Source organism: Gossypium hirsutum, chromosome A06 (genome assembly GCF_007990345.1).
Source record: "Gossypium hirsutum isolate 1008001.06 chromosome A06, Gossypium_hirsutum_v2.1, whole genome shotgun sequence".
Classification (NCBI taxonomy): Eukaryota; Viridiplantae; Streptophyta; class Magnoliopsida; order Malvales; family Malvaceae; genus Gossypium; species Gossypium hirsutum.
The window spans coordinates 38,879,953-38,896,201 of record NC_053429.1 but is presented as its reverse complement, the minus strand read 5'-3'; the positions used below and the strand labels follow the sequence as shown (position 1 = coordinate 38,896,201).

General features: G+C 32.4%; 2 protein-coding genes across 6 annotated transcripts; one reads left to right on the top strand and one right to left on the bottom strand.

Moving 5' to 3' along the window:
• The first annotated feature begins 311 nt into the window (after positions 1-311).
• LOC121203518 (protein MEMO1) lies at positions 312-3,826 on the top strand. Its single transcript, XM_041115675.1, has 8 exons — positions 312-696; positions 1,335-1,419; positions 1,545-1,613; positions 1,863-1,975; positions 2,296-2,407; positions 2,493-2,636; positions 3,298-3,472; positions 3,625-3,826. Exons 1-8 carry the CDS (start codon positions 645-647, stop codon positions 3,748-3,750), a joined length of 876 nt encoding a protein of 291 aa, XP_040971609.1. The 5' UTR covers positions 312-644; the 3' UTR covers positions 3,751-3,826.
• A 503-nt stretch (positions 3,827-4,329) lies between these two features.
• LOC121203058 (topless-related protein 1) lies at positions 4,330-13,696 on the bottom strand. 5 transcript variants are annotated; one of them, XM_041115671.1, is made up of 27 exons: positions 13,549-13,696; positions 12,646-12,755; positions 12,380-12,559; positions 12,163-12,276; positions 11,915-12,073; positions 11,594-11,720; positions 11,376-11,484; positions 11,187-11,260; positions 10,897-11,110; positions 10,677-10,786; positions 10,514-10,583; positions 10,336-10,409; positions 10,144-10,239; positions 9,947-10,042; positions 9,727-9,854; positions 9,392-9,623; positions 9,063-9,227; positions 8,927-8,989; positions 8,648-8,704; positions 8,012-8,158; positions 7,693-7,803; positions 7,409-7,591; positions 7,138-7,266; positions 6,943-7,038; positions 6,399-6,587; positions 5,315-5,478; positions 4,330-4,664 (listed from the first exon to the last, which is right to left on the bottom strand). In XM_041115671.1, the coding sequence occupies exons 2-27, from the start codon at positions 12,738-12,740 to the stop codon at positions 4,490-4,492; spliced, it is 3,357 nt and encodes a 1,118-aa protein (XP_040971605.1). In that variant the 5' UTR covers positions 12,741-12,755; positions 13,549-13,696; the 3' UTR covers positions 4,330-4,489. The 5 variants fall into 5 exon arrangements, with proteins under 5 accessions (XP_040971605.1, XP_040971604.1, XP_040971606.1 ...); XM_041115670.1 differs by having other exon boundaries at positions 12,646-12,749; positions 13,549-13,685; XM_041115672.1 differs by lacking the exon at positions 13,549-13,696 and adding an exon at positions 13,201-13,448 and having other exon boundaries at positions 12,646-12,749.
• Between the last annotated feature and the right edge of the window lie 2,553 nt (positions 13,697-16,249).

The window sequence follows — 16,249 nt, the reverse complement described above, 5'->3', positions numbered from 1 at the left end:
TAATCCGAGTTTAAATCATATTGTCTTTGATTTTAAGACTTAAATTTGAATATATATATATATATATATAACATTTTATTTATTAAGTTTTATGTTTTTGTTCTTTATTTATTTCGAAATTTAAAATATTTTTAATATTTCTAATTGTTTAAAAGTTGTATATTTGTTAGTTAATAAGAAAATTTTGTTCTAACTAGAACTACTTTGTTAATTTATATAAAGATATTTTCATTATTCATTAAACACACCCTTCATTATTTTGATTCATTCAATATAACTCTTTTAAGTTTTTTCTCTTTGGAGATTTCTCTCTTGTTGATTGCAGAAATAGTTTTCTTTTTTATTTTAGTGATCACATCGTAATTTTTTAAAGTTTAATAACCAAAATATAATTTAAAATATACATAAGTGACTAAATCTAGAATTTACCCTTAACTAAATTCTTAAAATCACGTCTCTTCCACTTCACACTTCGCAAAGCTTCCACCGCAGATAGATTCAGTTAATCTATAAACAGAGTCCTATTTTAATTTGTACTTTTCTTTTCTTTTTTCATTGCTAATATATTATCTGAATCTAAAATCCAATTCCGTCGACAAAAATAAATTTTTTAGAAAAAAATTAGGGCTTTGATTCGATTCTCAATGGAGAAAATCAGAAGAGCTTCGCATGCAGGATCTTGGTACACTGATAACCGTAAGTCCTTTTACAGCGCGCTTTACTTATCTTCTCTTTGCTTCCTTCGAAACCCTATCGATTTTCATAATCTAATTTCGGTTCTGGATTTTGCTCATCTTTTTCTACGAATGATGAAATCGTAGCAAAAATATCGTTTAATTCGAGAGATGTTTTTTTTTAAAAGGGAAAAAATAGGAGCTAAGCTAAGTAATTTCGTAGTGTTATTTATGGAACATAAATTAGTCACCTGTTAAGTAAAGCTTTAAGAGATGAAAATTTTTAATAATTTTAAGTGTTACATTAGGATATTATTTACTGCACTGCTCTTCTGAAGTTGAAAAGATTAATAATTTCGACTTGTATTTGAAAGGATTTGGGTAATTCATTCTCCATAACTTGTAAAACAAAAACTGAAATCTTTTAATTATCTTTTACTTTTCATATTTCAAAATTTAAGTCCAACTATTAACTCCTTTCATTTTTCTAAGTTCAATGAAAGTAGTAGGACTAAATTTCAAATGTACAAAAGATACAGGGACGTGGAGCATGTTTAAACCTTTTTCTTGGCTATGCTAATATTGTTTAGTTCTTAAACTGTTACCTTGCCGATTCCCATATTAATATATATGTGTATATATATACACTCTTTTTTTCAGCGAACAAGTTATCGGAAGAGCTTGATGGATGGATCAGGGCGGCTGGCTTGCCAAAATCTTCTGATGTAAGAGGTGTAATTGCTCCGTAAGTTTGTTGCTTCACCTCATCTTGTGTTTCTATTCTAACATTAGAATATATAGATGTATGTATATATGTATATTCTAATGTGTTGTGTTGATTTTGTTTGAAACGGTGGCTTGGGAATTCAGGCATGCCGGCTATTCATATTCAGGTCGTGCTGCTGCATATGCTTTTGGAAACATTGACCCGACAAACATGTGCGTCTTTTTATTATATTTCTCCTCTTTAAATTGCTAGAATGTATTTCAATTTTCAGGAAATATCCTCATTCATTTTTCTTTTATCATTACTTCCAGTTTTGAGCCAAATTTTGTTCAAATATCATGTAAAATTGTGGAACTGATTGCTCAAATTATAGTATTTGAACAAAAAAAAAAGGTAACTACTTCATCGGCTTCATTCATTTCCAAAACTCGCTGACATGTTAGAAAATTTTTCAATTTCAGCACTCGGGTATTCCTTCTTGGTCCTTCTCACCATTATTACACTCCAAAATGCTCTCTCTCGACAGCTACAGTTTACAAGACACCAATAGGGGACCTACCCATTGATTTGGAAGGTAAAGTGATGTCCATTTTTCTTTGACGCTGAAATCCCACCTTTCTTCTTGTCTTATCATATCATATATTAGCTTTGTTACTAACTCCAGCATGATTTCTCATACGTTAGTTGCAGCTGATTGACTGTGGTTTTTGGTTTTGTGTGTTATTTTATTTCCTTCGGGTTGAGATGAATAGTGTGTGAATTGACCTTTTGTTGTTTGAAATGTCTAATATATTGCCCTCTTCCAACTTTTTATCCCTAAAGCTCTGCAGTTCTCTGTGTGTTAGTGGTCCTTTATACTAAACTTAAGTGAGTTATATTTGTTTAATATTTCAGTCATTGAAGAGCTGAAAGCTACAGGAAAATTTGAATTGATGAATCTCCGGGTTGATGAAGCTGAGCACAGCATGGAAATGCACTTGCCATATCTTTCAAAAGTATTTGAGGGGTAAAACCTCTTTTTTCCCCCCTTATAATCAAAGAGGCTCTAAGCTTATTTCTAATTGAAGCTGATTTGGGTGATGGTGTTACAGGCATCCAGTGAAAATCATACCCATTTTGGTCGGTGCTCTTAGCGCTGAAAATGAAGCAATGTACGGGAAGTTGTTGGCCAAATATGTAGATGATCCTCATAATTTCTTCTCCGTGTCATCAGATTTTTGTCACTGGGGTTCTCGGTATGTTTGATTCAGCCGCTTGTTCCCTATAACTTTCATCTTAATTTATAACAATGCACATGAGGCTCAAATATGTCTTACATGCATACAAGCTACACTTTAGAATATTGCTGTGGCCTAGTTTACTAGCAACACCACCCTCGAACTCCTAAGAAGAAAGTAGGATGTGACGTAGACTGTAAACTTTTCCTGGCGACATGAAATGTTATTCTGAGTTATTATTTTACTCGCTGCTCTTTAAAATTTTCAAAACACCACTCATCTGACTGTCGAATAATGATGTTTATTCACTCCATACCCTATCAAAAGCATATAAACGTCCTTTTCTTTTAAAGAAATTTTATTGTTCAACGGTTTAAATTTGGTCCATGGTTCTATTCTATGATTTGCCCTAGCCGAAGTTAATCAATGTTTGGATGGATATGGAGCATAGACCAATATCGGTTATGGTTTTCTATATTGTGGTGCAAACCTAGGTTGTTCTGGCCCTTCTTTTTTCCGGAAGTACCTGTATCGGACACTCATGGCTTACACATAGATATGGGGATATTACCTCCAAGGATCCTCCAAATACATGAAAAAAACCTAGAAAAATCTAACCATACCCACATGCATCCGACACTTGCACCCCAGTCCAAGAAATATTTGCTTTTTGTGCCAGGTTCAATTATATGTACTATGACAAGAAGTACGGGGCCATACACAAATCAATTGAGGCGCTAGACAAGATGGGTATGGATATAATAGAAACTGGAGATGCAGATGCATTCAAACAATATTTATCTGAGTATGACAACACGATCTGTGGACGTCATCCTATTAGTGTATTTCTTCATGTAAGTGTTTTAAGCTTTCTTGAAAGCCAAGTTTTCATCCCTTTTAACAACAATAAAAATTGCCCAAACTACCTATTAAATATTCAGAATGGCTGTTTTGAGTTTCCAGACTTTTATTAATGGTCGTTCGGTTATGTTGGAGTATATTTCAGATGCTGAGCAACAGCTCGACGAAAATAAAGATAAAATTCTTACGTTACGAGCAATCGAGTCAGTGCAAAAGTACACGAGACAGTAGTGTAAGTTATGCATCTGCAGCAGCAAAGGTGGATGCTTGAAGATTGTAAAAGAAAAAAAAAAGTGTGGGTGAGAACTTAATGGCAATTTAAATAATGGTACTCATGTTTTCTTTAAGGTACTGATGATTTGCTTATGTTTGTTTTGGTGTTATAATTGTGCTTGCATGAGCTTTCAAGTTTTATTTGAATCCCATTAACTCAATTTAACCTCACTTCCCGTTTTGAAAATTTCTAATTGATTTAACCTCGCCAATTATCTAAGTAATTAAATACAATTTGTAAAATTATGGAGGGTAGACTTATATATTAATTTCCTTCCAAATCTGCAAAATAAGTAATTCAGATTAATAGTAATTTTAATATTCAAATTTGAATGGTAGATATTTAAATCCACAATTTAGATTGTCATTTTTATCCAATCAACTAACTTGAATCTCTATTTGAATTTGAAAAAATAACTTAATTGATCAATTAATTTGAATGATTTGAAATTAAAATAACTTACACTAGAAATAACTTATTCGATTTTGAAATGATTTGAACTTAAAATTTGATTAATTAATTTAAAACCAACAATCTGATGCAGAAGGTGATTGAGTTAATTTAAAGGAAAAAAAATAACTAATACAGATATGAAATATAAAGATTGTCGAATCTAAGACAAACAAATATACATGAGATAAAAGGATATGTATGAAGATTCTGAAATCTAAAGCATATTTGTGTGTGTGTCTTTCTCTATGTATACGCGCAGTTAAAAATATTAGTTCACATATTTTTAATCATCTTGGAGCAAGCAGCTGCTTGCAGTTGCAGGCTCATATTCAGCAAGGTACCATGAATTACCAGGTTTTTGAGGCTCAAAAACGATTACTGCACCATCTGTCAGTCCCACTGCAAATTGTGTTGGTTTATGTGGATTTGCAGCTACAGCATTGGGGTGCACATTTCCTCTGCACCCACCATTCATTATATTCAGAAAACCTACTATAAACTTAATAGCTTACATGATATTTCAAGTTCTAACATTTGTATCTTCATATTTTGTTCCACATCCGCAAATTGAAACCAAACCTTTTAGGAGTTGAACTTTTCAACATTGTTCAAATCAGGGGCTTTTTTGTATTACAAAATTGTTTGAAATATAACATATGAAAACCAAGCAAGATATTACTTAGAAAAGAAATAGAAGTAAACAACATGATTTCAAGCAACATTTGGAAAGCCCTAATTTGAGCAAATTCGAAAAAAAAATTGGCTCTTACTTAACCATTTAAAAAGTTTTGGCCCTTACTTGATCACATTTTAAAAGATTTAATCCTTATTTGATCATTTTAAAATTTTTGACCCTTATGTAAATAATCTAACCCCTAGAGATGCTTTCAAAAAAAAAACCTTTAATTTTGAACATTAGTCAATTTTGTGCTATACTACAAAAAAAGTTGTATGTAAGTTTTGTATAAAAAAGTATTGATTATTTTTATCTTGTCTTATTTGTGTCTTATAATCATATCATGTTTAAAATTATCAAATAAACGGTTAAAATGGAATTCAGAAAGGGGAAGGCTATGCATGCAATTGCAGATGAACCATGTGGACATACCTTGGAGTGTAAGGAAGATAGGAAATGGGAAGGATCTGGCATTTTAGCTGGAGATCTGAAGCACCGAATATTGACACTATTCCCCCTATAAAGCACGCAAATACCATCTGGCTATCGCATGACAATGTTGCTTGCAATATTCTTGTAGAATCTTCAGGAATCCACTGTGAATACAAGAGTAGATTAAATATTCTACTTAAATGATTAAACCAATATTATCGATGATTGAACCGATCAAATTATTAATTTAACCGGCTAAATTTTTGGTTCAACAATTGTCACATAAAAAACAGAAATTTTATTAAAATTAAACGAAAACAGAAAAATTTTAAAAAATAAGCACACACTTAGAAGAAATAATTAATATGGGCTAAATTAACAAAAGAAAAAGTTAAAAACTCAAAAAATATTGAAGCCGGTTCATCTGGTTTTATACCCGGTTTTTTCAGCTTCGTTTTGTGCATTCCAATTATATGACAACCAGTCGGTTCTCGGATGAACTAATAGCTTGATCCTCTTATCATTTCAAATTGAAATGGCTTATTCTTTATTACGAAAATAAAAAAAGATTATATTTCTTATTTTCTTTACCCTCATTTTTCTTTTTCACTAACCACAATCAAAATTGATTTTTTTTTTCCCCTTTTACACTCTTCTTCCACCCTTCAATTTTTCTATTCTACCAAACAAACCCTTAAACTTTCCTAACTACACTAGACAAAAAATTGGAAAAAAAAGTAAAAAGATAAAAATATATATATATTTTTTCCGTTAGTGTGTTTTGGTAGAAAATATGAAAAGAACAAAAAAGTAATCTTCTTTCCGTTGATTAATTAGTGATAAACACACTTATATTTTTCTCAGTTTATTTTCTCTTATCATCCCAATTTAGAAAGTTTAATTTTTTTTATGCATTACTATGAAATACGAAACATTTTTCGTATTTTTGTTCCCTCACTTTTCTAGCCTACTAACCATGCTAAATGCTATTTTCTTTCCGCATTTCCACTCTTATCTTTTCGTCCTTCCACTTCTTCATTCAACACAGCACCTTTGCATATCCATGAGAGGGAGAGAGGCATACCTGCTGTACACATCCTAATTCTTTGGCTTCATAAATTGAAAGTTGAGTCTCATGCACAACGAGGAAGTGTACTTGATCCTGATGAAACTGAACCATGGTATTTGAACCGCTTATCGGGATTCTCTCATCGGGGAACTGCAATTGTTTGCTTTTACATTTCCCCCATCCACCAAGATTCCATGTGAAAATCTGGAGTTATGGGGGGCCCGGGGGGGGGGGGGACAAAGTACAAAACATAATTTATGAGTTTCTGTCACCTTGAAAAATCAGACTACAATTTGCCAATGATTTCTCAATTGAGCAGGGTTATGATAGTGAGATGGTTTATATCTAAGTTAGACCAATCAATTCTGACCCAAATACCCAACTTGATCAATAACCTGAACCCGCCCAACCAACTAAAATGACCCAATTTGAAGAAACCGACTGAGAAATCCAGATGACGTGAACCCAAAATGACCTGAAAGTTTTAAAATCATAATTGACCTGATCTACGACTAACCTGACTTGCTAGGTCTGATTTAAGGTATAAAGAAAAACCAACCTGAGCATCTTCTCCAGAAGAAACAAGCAAATCCATGGCAGTAGAGAAAGCAAGCCCGGTGACTCTTCCAGAATGACCCTTGAGCTTGCTTTTAACCTGAGTGAATAAAAAACAACCACCTTGTCTCAGGACGTCTCTTCAAAACATTATCTTGCAGGCAACTATATATTTCTCTTTAAAGGGGGAGAAACATGCCTCTGTGAAACGGACATGATATATCAATATAGTGGAGTCATCCATTCCAATAGCAACTATGTTGTTATCCTGAGGGTGGAAAGCTAGGCTTGTTGCCGCAGGTGATGGTGACATGAAAGACATCATCCTCTGCTCAAGAAAAGATCGAGATTATCTAGCTGACTGTTATTTCTTTTTAATCAGTAGAAACTAGAAAGTTAGTGGACCGTGATTCGCATGGATTTCGTACAAACTAAAACAAACGGTTGCATAGAAGAAATTGGAAAGTAACCTTAAATGTCAGCATGTTGAATAGGGAAATTATCCCTCCTGATGCTGACAACAGATATGAATCATTCTTTGACAAAGCAAAACAAGGCACGGCTTCTTCAGGCGTGCTGTCTGTAAGGTCATTGGTCATCATTCGCGAGCAGCTTCTTGGTTGCCACAGTTGAGGGGGAACATCGGTTGTAGCCTACATTGAATGTTTCAACAAAATTACTTCTAAACATCCAACTATTGAAGAATTATAAATTGAAGCCCGGAAGTTTTGAATATTAATTGGTTCTTTGTTACCTTTCCACTCAAATTAAGGTCATTTTGAGGCCATTTCCATAGCAAATGTGTGGCATTTGAAGCTAATGCCAAAATGGCATTACCTGCATTGGTGTATATCAGCTTTGATATCTGCAGTGGTCAGAGAAAGAGATGATGATAAAATTACCTTGCAGTATGTAACCAGGTTAACTAAGCTTTAGAGGTTTCGCTCTCTCGAAGCAAATATTTAGAAAGAGGATATAACCCGGATGAAAGCATAGAATGAAAATATCTGCAAATAAATTTGAACTTGTAAAGTCCTTCTCATACCATGAAATTTCTTACTGAGGATATTTACCTTGTCTGCTTCCCCACAACCATTGAGTTGCAAGGACTTGCACTGAGAAGGCATGCTGATTTGGATGATCTTACAAACACCTGATTTGTTATTGGCGTTATCAACAATTTTTTGCTTCGCATCCTTTATCCTTTCCTCATTGCAGTTCTGCAGGGAGGCTGATAAGTTAGCATAAGACATGTTCTCTAACAAAAATGGACAATTTGCACAATGTGATACAGTATGAATCCTAGAAAAAAAACTGGGCATCTCAAATTTTACACATGGACTTTGATCCAATGTACATTGTAATATATGAACTTTGATGTGATATTATTATACACATGAAAATTTGATTTTAATTCAATTATATATATGAAACTTTGATATTGATTCAATCATAAACATTTGCAAAGATAAACAGATTCATTTATTTTTATGTTGGATAAACATAACTATCTATATATGCAATATGTAAATGCAAAATGGTGTTACATCGAAAACAGTGTTAGTGCTATGTGAAAATTGAATTAAATTGAAATTTCATATATGTAATTGAACAAAATCAAAATTCATGTACCACATATAGACCAAAGTTCATAGGTAGCTTTGATATTTATCCCACAAAAAGAAAAAATTCAGTTCATGATTACTCACGGTTGGGACATGGGCATCAGCTTCTCCGGAATTAGCAACACTTGGATTTATTACATGCTAAACCAAACAAAAAGAATCAGGAAATGTGAATTTCTACCAGCAGCAGTAGGATAACAACCAAACAGTGTTAGTGTTTTGTGAAAATTGAATTAAATTGAAATTTCATGCAATTGCACAAAATCAAAATTCATGTACCACATATAGACCAAAGTTCATGGGTAGCTTTGATATTTATCCCACCAAAAAAACAAATGAAAAATTCAGTTCATGATTACTCACGGTTGGTTCATGGGCATCAGCTTCTCCGTAATTAGCAACACTTAAACTTGGATTTATTACATGCTGAACCAAATAAAAAGAATCAGGAAATGTGAATTTCTACCAGCAGCAGTAGGATAACAACTAAAATGCAGACCTTTCTTGGACCATCAGAGACATCTGAAGAGGAATTAACAAAACCAGTTACTGATGCATTCAGCAACTGAAGGCCATAGGCTGTTGCCAAGATCTTGATTTTGTTTTTGCTTGCAATAGCAGCCAGCAAGGTCCCATCCTTGTTGAATCGTATATGTGGGTTTGCCTTCAAATTAGAAAAGAAGTAGATATCTTAGACTATCCTTTATATGTACTACAGTGAAACCTTTACTTGAATTTCAACATAAATGTAATTTCAACCTGAAATTTTAGTAACTTTCTCTGCATAACACTTCTAAAGAAGTAAGACTGAAAGACTAAAGAACTTACTGGTAAGTCTCCTGCATCAATAATTGTCAATTGCTCAACCTTATCCATATCCCATATTTTAATAACATGGTCATCAGCTGCCGCCAGGAACTTCTCCTTAATTGGACTAAACTGCACAACAGCTGAAGAATTTTCACAAAGTCCTTGGTAGGTTCTTTTTGCATCACCTTCACTTTCATTCCATTCAACAAGGAATGATTCTCCATTTTTATTCGTCCCACATGAAAACAGCCTGTGAAAATATCCATTTAAAACACCAAAAATTAGTACATCTATCATTTGAAAAGATAACATTCTATATCATTGAATGAAGATTCATGGAAAACAAATCAAACCTTTTATTATCAGCACTATATGCTATTGTTGTGCATGCTAGACCTGGAGCATCAATATGAACTCTGGCACCCATGTTGTCATATAGCCATGCTTTTATCTTTCCATCCACTGATGTTGAAAAGATAAACTGGAAGAAAAAGTATCAAATATGTTATATGATCACCAACAGATCTAAAATGCCACGCATTATTAGTATAGTAAATCAAGAGTAACTCTTACATGAATACCATCCTTGCAATGAGGGCAGAGAGAATAAACAGGAGCTTCATGGCCTTCTAAATTATGCATTTGTACTCCAGTAATCACATCCCATACCTTAAAAAAAAAAAAGAAAAAAAGAAAAGGAAATCAGCTAGTTGATGGATCAGTTCCTCTATGATGAAAAATTTTATCCGAGAGAAAGATTAAAAAACCACCTTAATTAGCTTGTCATCACCACCAGTTATGACCAACTGTTGCTTGCTAGGTGTAGCAAATGCTAAATCATTAACACCACCAACATGAGCATCAATCTAAAATTTAAAAAAGAAAAGAAAATAAGAAGTTAATATCAAATCCAGGCCATTGAAATCAATAATTGTAGAATCAGATAAAAAACATGAAGCTACCTCCAACTTCTGCTGAACATCGGTGACACCATGGTACGAATATAATTGCACAATATGTTTTGAATAAGCAATCCCTATTTTCAAGAAGAGAAAAAGTTCGTTGTATTATTAAAACAACATCTGATTCATTAGATATTATTTCTAAATGAAGTTTTCCAATAATACATTATAAACTTACCAAAGAAAGAACCATTTGGACTCCAAGCAATACGATTAACAGACATACAAGGATCTTTCATCATGGCTGTCTGCATGTATTCAAATATGTTCAGGTTTAATATAATTGCAAGTAACAAAACATTTCTTGCAACGATATGTAAATCAAATTCAAAGAGACAAACCTTGAACATTGTGGAGCATGCTCCAATATTCCAAACCGTAAAATTTCTTGAAAGCAATTTTACCCCTAAATTAACATCCCACAACCCAATGTCCCCAATGTCGGTTCCAACTGAAAGAACCAAAACTAATAGGTGAACATCATTCAAGATAGACTATTCAATCAAATAATCCCTATAACGATGACAAGAGCTTATGGGGAGGACATGCTGGGCAACTGACCTAGAAGAAATGTCTGCCGTACAGGATGAAAATCCATGCTCATTGGAGAAGATGACTCATTCAATATCTGTGCAACAGTCTTGGGCAAGTCGGTATTGCTGACTGGTTCAAAATTTTGAAGCATACCATTGTTCATGGAGATAATTGGCAAGTCATCAGAAACACTGGATTCAGGGCTGTGATTTCGACCAGGATGAAGAACAGTAGATGCGACCTAAGCATCAAGGCAAATGAATAATTTTAGAGTTAGCAGTGAAAAATAAAGCTGCAGTAAACTTGGCCCTCCTTACCTCATATTCAGCTCCCAGTAGGCTATTCTGAGACATGGTATTGGAATCCCCTATATTATCTGAAGTTGTAGCTACTAAATAGGTGGCAATAAAGGTAAGAAAAACATTGTTAAATGTACAGAATGAATACATTAAATCACCTCAATTCTGAGACCTGAAAATCACCAATATGATTATTATAGCCACTACCTGATGTAATTGGACCACTGACACAGATATCTTCTCTAGAAACTGCTTGAGTTACAGTAGAAGGGCCACAAAACCAGCTGGACGGGAAAACAGGTAGTGATGCATCTAGCTAAACATTAAAATTTAAAAGCATTCCATAAGCATCATTGTATAGATAATTGCTGTCCTTATAATTGTTGGGAGAAGGAAACCAAAACAAAATTTTCCCCTTCCCTTACCTGTGGATTGTCAGTAGACTGCATGAACAAATGATCCTGTGGCCATTGGCAAACATGATCCTCAAAGAGAGTTTCTATATCAGGATTAGGCTGAGGATATTTACATTGAATGTGCTGCCAGTTTAGGCTGTTAGATCACAATAAAAAGTTAGTTCTTTAAGTCTAGAAATAAAGAAAATTTCAGTAGATGCTGAAGCTGCAACAGGCAGATTTAAAAAGTAATTTCAATTTTTATTGAACAGATGAATAAAATCTTTTCAGAAAAGGCTAACGTAACATAAAGAAGAAGGGAAACCAACAAACTGAGAGAAAGGCTGCTACCCTTGATTAATGAGACGTCTCAACCTTTGGCTTTTGATGACAGGAAATTTCAGTTTTCCATGGAAAATTGGATTCACTTCAATAAGTTTCTTGAGTTCATCCATCAAAATTTTCCTTGAAGACTCAGCATCTTCATACATAGAGAGCAACTCATGTTCCCTGTAAAACCCAGAGGGATCTTTTAACTCTCAGACCATCATGCTAATGTTGCAAAAATCCGAAGTTCACCGTCTGTGTGAAACATGTACATGAAATTATCTAATGTTAAAAGCTGAGTCATTTCTCTATATAACTCTTCATTGTCCTGAGCAAAAACTTTCAAGTCCTTCATCAGGATATCCAAAGCCTTTGCACGATCATTTCTGATGCAACAATCAACCAATTTCAAGTAAAATAAATGCTTGAGTCACAAAATTGCATGAAGATGCTTATCTAAATGCTTATAGAAGAACCAATATCGCTCACTTGTCCAATGCCTCAAGGAAATTCAGCTTTCTGATTTCAAAATAAATCTTGGTCGAGTACTTGTTGTCATTGATACTTGTGAAACCAGAAAGATATTTCTCGACCTTATTCCACTTTCCGTTCAGCACCAAGTCTTCAAAAAACTCCATGTCAAAGTAACATCCACTCTCACGCTCAAATCTACAAATCAAATCAGTTCAAAGCATCAAAACAGAAGACATAGAAGTAAAACATCCATTCTAGAACATGATTGAACTGAAACTTACATATGAGCTGTTCGTTTATATCCTTCATCGTTGCAAAACTGTAAGATTAAGAAAAGAAGTTCTTTATTGAGAGCAGACCTCTTCTCAGAAGCCATTCCTCCTCTCTGAAACTTCACCAAATATTAACATGAGTAAGTTTGGCAACCCAAGAAAGAAAAGAAAAGAAAACACAAATTGATCATACCTGCACTCCAAATTCTATGCAAACAAGTATCAAATTGGATAAAATGTCTTAGATTCCTTAGTAGGAGAGTCAATAGATTCCAATCAACAAATAGTAATCTTTAGAGTATCCTTGCATATGTATCCTATTCGATAATTATTGTAAATACCTTTTGATATTATCGTTAAAACAGAGTCTAGTGCAGTTTAACTTAAAGAATTCAAAATTCGAGTGAATTCTAGCGTGTTTAGCTTTCACAAAGTAATGCTTTTAAAAACCATTTGAACTGATTATAATTAAAAGATATCAAGAATCAAGACTGATCATCAACAAAACAGCGAACAAAGATAACAACGCAGCTCCGACTGAAAAAAGAGAAAGCGAAAAGTTACCGTCAAAGCTGAAATGATTTTAGTTTTCTACGTCCAGGATTCGTCCATTTTCTCAATAACCAAACAGAACATAAAGATTCGATTCAAGGATCAAAACAAACAGATACAAAGCAGACAACCAAAAAAAAAAAACAAAGAAAGAACTGATCTAATTCAAAATCACCCAAAGGGTCGAGATTAGATCGATAATAACGTGGAATTTAAACGGAAACCTAATCTTGATTCTTGACCAATTAGAGCCTTTACTTTTGAACTTAAAATCGATGGAAAAAATTTAAAAATGAAAAAAAAGTGGAAATAAATAAGGAAAAAGGAAAAGCTTTTCTGTTTTCAAAGAATCATACATACCTGAGTGGAAAATGAAAAGAAAATTTTCAGGCGAAAATCAGTGTTTGAAGCTCTAGACTTCGATTTTTGAAATGGAATATAAATAGAGAGAAATAGTGAAATACTCAAAAATAAAAAAGTTAAAATTTAAAGAAGAAAAAACAGGCAGGGACTAGATTGCGAAATTTAATTTCTTTTCAGGTAAAAATGGAATATGATAAGTCAGTTGCCTTATAAAAGTCGTTACTAGTGGCGGGTCCCACAGGTGGGCTCCACCGCTGCTTTTCTGATTGATAAAGTTACGGCATTTACACACACTGACCAGGTGTACTCAATTGAGAATGCGGGTTGCCAGGAGGCAGGGGCCTACCTGCCTTAAATTTCATCAAAACTTTGGATAAACTAACATTTAGTCTTCAAATTTGGTAATATTTTTCATTTGGTCCTTAAATTGTTCTTTGGCTCCACATTAGTTTTGTGAGTTGGTAAACCTTTCTAAATTGGTTCATAAACTTGGATTTCATTAAAGTTTGATGACGTGGCACTTTCTTAAAGTACCATTTCATCACTTGATATTTAAAAAAAATTAATAAAAAATCTAAAAGATCCACACAAAAAAAAAATTTAGGTGATGATATGACAATTTCAATGCCATGTTATTACACTTCAATGGAATACAAGTTTAAGGAGAAGATTGGAAAAAGCTGCCAAATTTCATGAATAATGTGGACAAAGAAAAGATAAATGATCATGATGGGAAAAATTATCAAATTCAAGGATTAAATGTTTCTTTATTGTTATTAGACTTCTGCAACATTATACTTGAAAGTGATTGTGCACTTGTGATAAATAAGCTTTAAGTATGATCAAGTAGATTTTTTCTAGTTTGAGTTATTTGTTAAATAAGGCTAGAGCTTTGGTTGGTTTGCTTTATGCTTTATCCTTTAAGCTATGTTTGGTTAAGTGGAAAAGTAGATGGATGGCAGAAAAGGGTGAAAAAGTGGGGAAAAAAATAAATTTTGAGTGTGTTTTATTGAAAAGAAAAGTGAGAGGAAAGAAAATAAGAGGGATGACTATTTTCCGTCCTAATGCATAAAAAATAATTTTTCTCAATTGAAATGATAACGGGAGAGAAAATGAGAGTCATATGTATGTTAGTTCAAAATTATGTGTTTTTTTTAAAAATCATTTCATTTTTCAATTCTACTAAGTTTCTTTCCATTTTTCTATCTCTCCCATCAATCACAAGAATGGAAAGAAAAATTATATTTTTCATCCTTTTAGTTTTTCCATTGTACCAAGCAAAGCCTTAGTTTTGCAGCCTGTTTAAGCAATAAGGTGGCACATTTTCTTAGCCATTTTGGTTTGGATGGTGAGCATAGCTCTTATTTGGGTTTAATTATCTGCTCTCCATACATTCGCTTGTATTGAATGATATTTCTTAGTCAAATGAATTACCCTTTTGTGGACTTTAATAATAATAAAAAAAAGGTTTCTTTATCCCTCAACTTTTTTATGATACTTTTTTGTTCCTGAAATATAAAATTACTTTTGATAATATTATTATGGTATATTGGCTCTCTAGCTTTATAAAAATAAATTATTTTAACTTTTTATTTAATTTTTTTACCTCTTTTAGCCCTTAAACTTGTATTATTTATCAAATCACTCCAAAATTGATGGAAAATTTAACGCCTATTAATTTTACTGACATCAATACTTAATTAATTTTTTAAAATTTAAAACATATATATATTTTTAAATTTTAAATGGTCATTAATTGGTGATATGGCATCCACATGACAATTCATGTGTTTGCCATGTTAGCAAAGTTAGTAGATGTTAATTTTTCTATCTGTTTTGGGATGATTTGACAAACAATATTAATATAAAGCTAAAAGAGAGAGAAAATTAAATAAATGACTAAAATAAATTTTTTTTTGTAAAATTGGAGACCTAATAAATCATCATACCTAGTAATATTGGAATGTAAGATTATTGGATATGCTACATTTTTCTGTTTATTTCATTGAGTTAGAATGTAATATTTTACTATTTAGTTGACATAATATAATATTACTCAAAACACATTTTATTAAATTTCCTTGGTAAAATCAACTTCACAAATGTCCAAGCTTATAGTATTTTATTTAATAATAAATGAGTTTATTTATCTAGTAACTTATTTTCATAACTTCTTTCTCAAATAAATAAATTGAAATTAAGGCATCTCTTTTGATCAAAGTGATAGGAAAGAAATAAGAAAAATATGATTCTAGCTAAAACGTTTTATTTGTAATTATTTAAGAGTAAATTGGACTAAAATGATCAAATTATTATAAAAGTGGAATGTAATAATAATAATAATAATAGAAATGCTTCTTGAAGAATATATCAAAGAACTATAAATTTCAATTTTATAATTTTTATTGTGATTGCGTTTTAGAATAAAATCATTAAAAATAAAATAAAATAAAATTGTCAATAATCTCATAATATCAATATAATGTAAAGATTACATAAAGAATGAATGATTTTGGCATTACCCCTATATTACCAAATTTTAGCTCTATTAATAATAACATATTATTGGTTCAGCGTAATCTTATTTATCCAAACATAATAATATAATTTCAAGATGTAAGATTACAATTGTGAATCTTAGTTCCTTTTAACCAAATACACCATTCATTCTTTATGTTATTATTTTAAAATAAAGTGT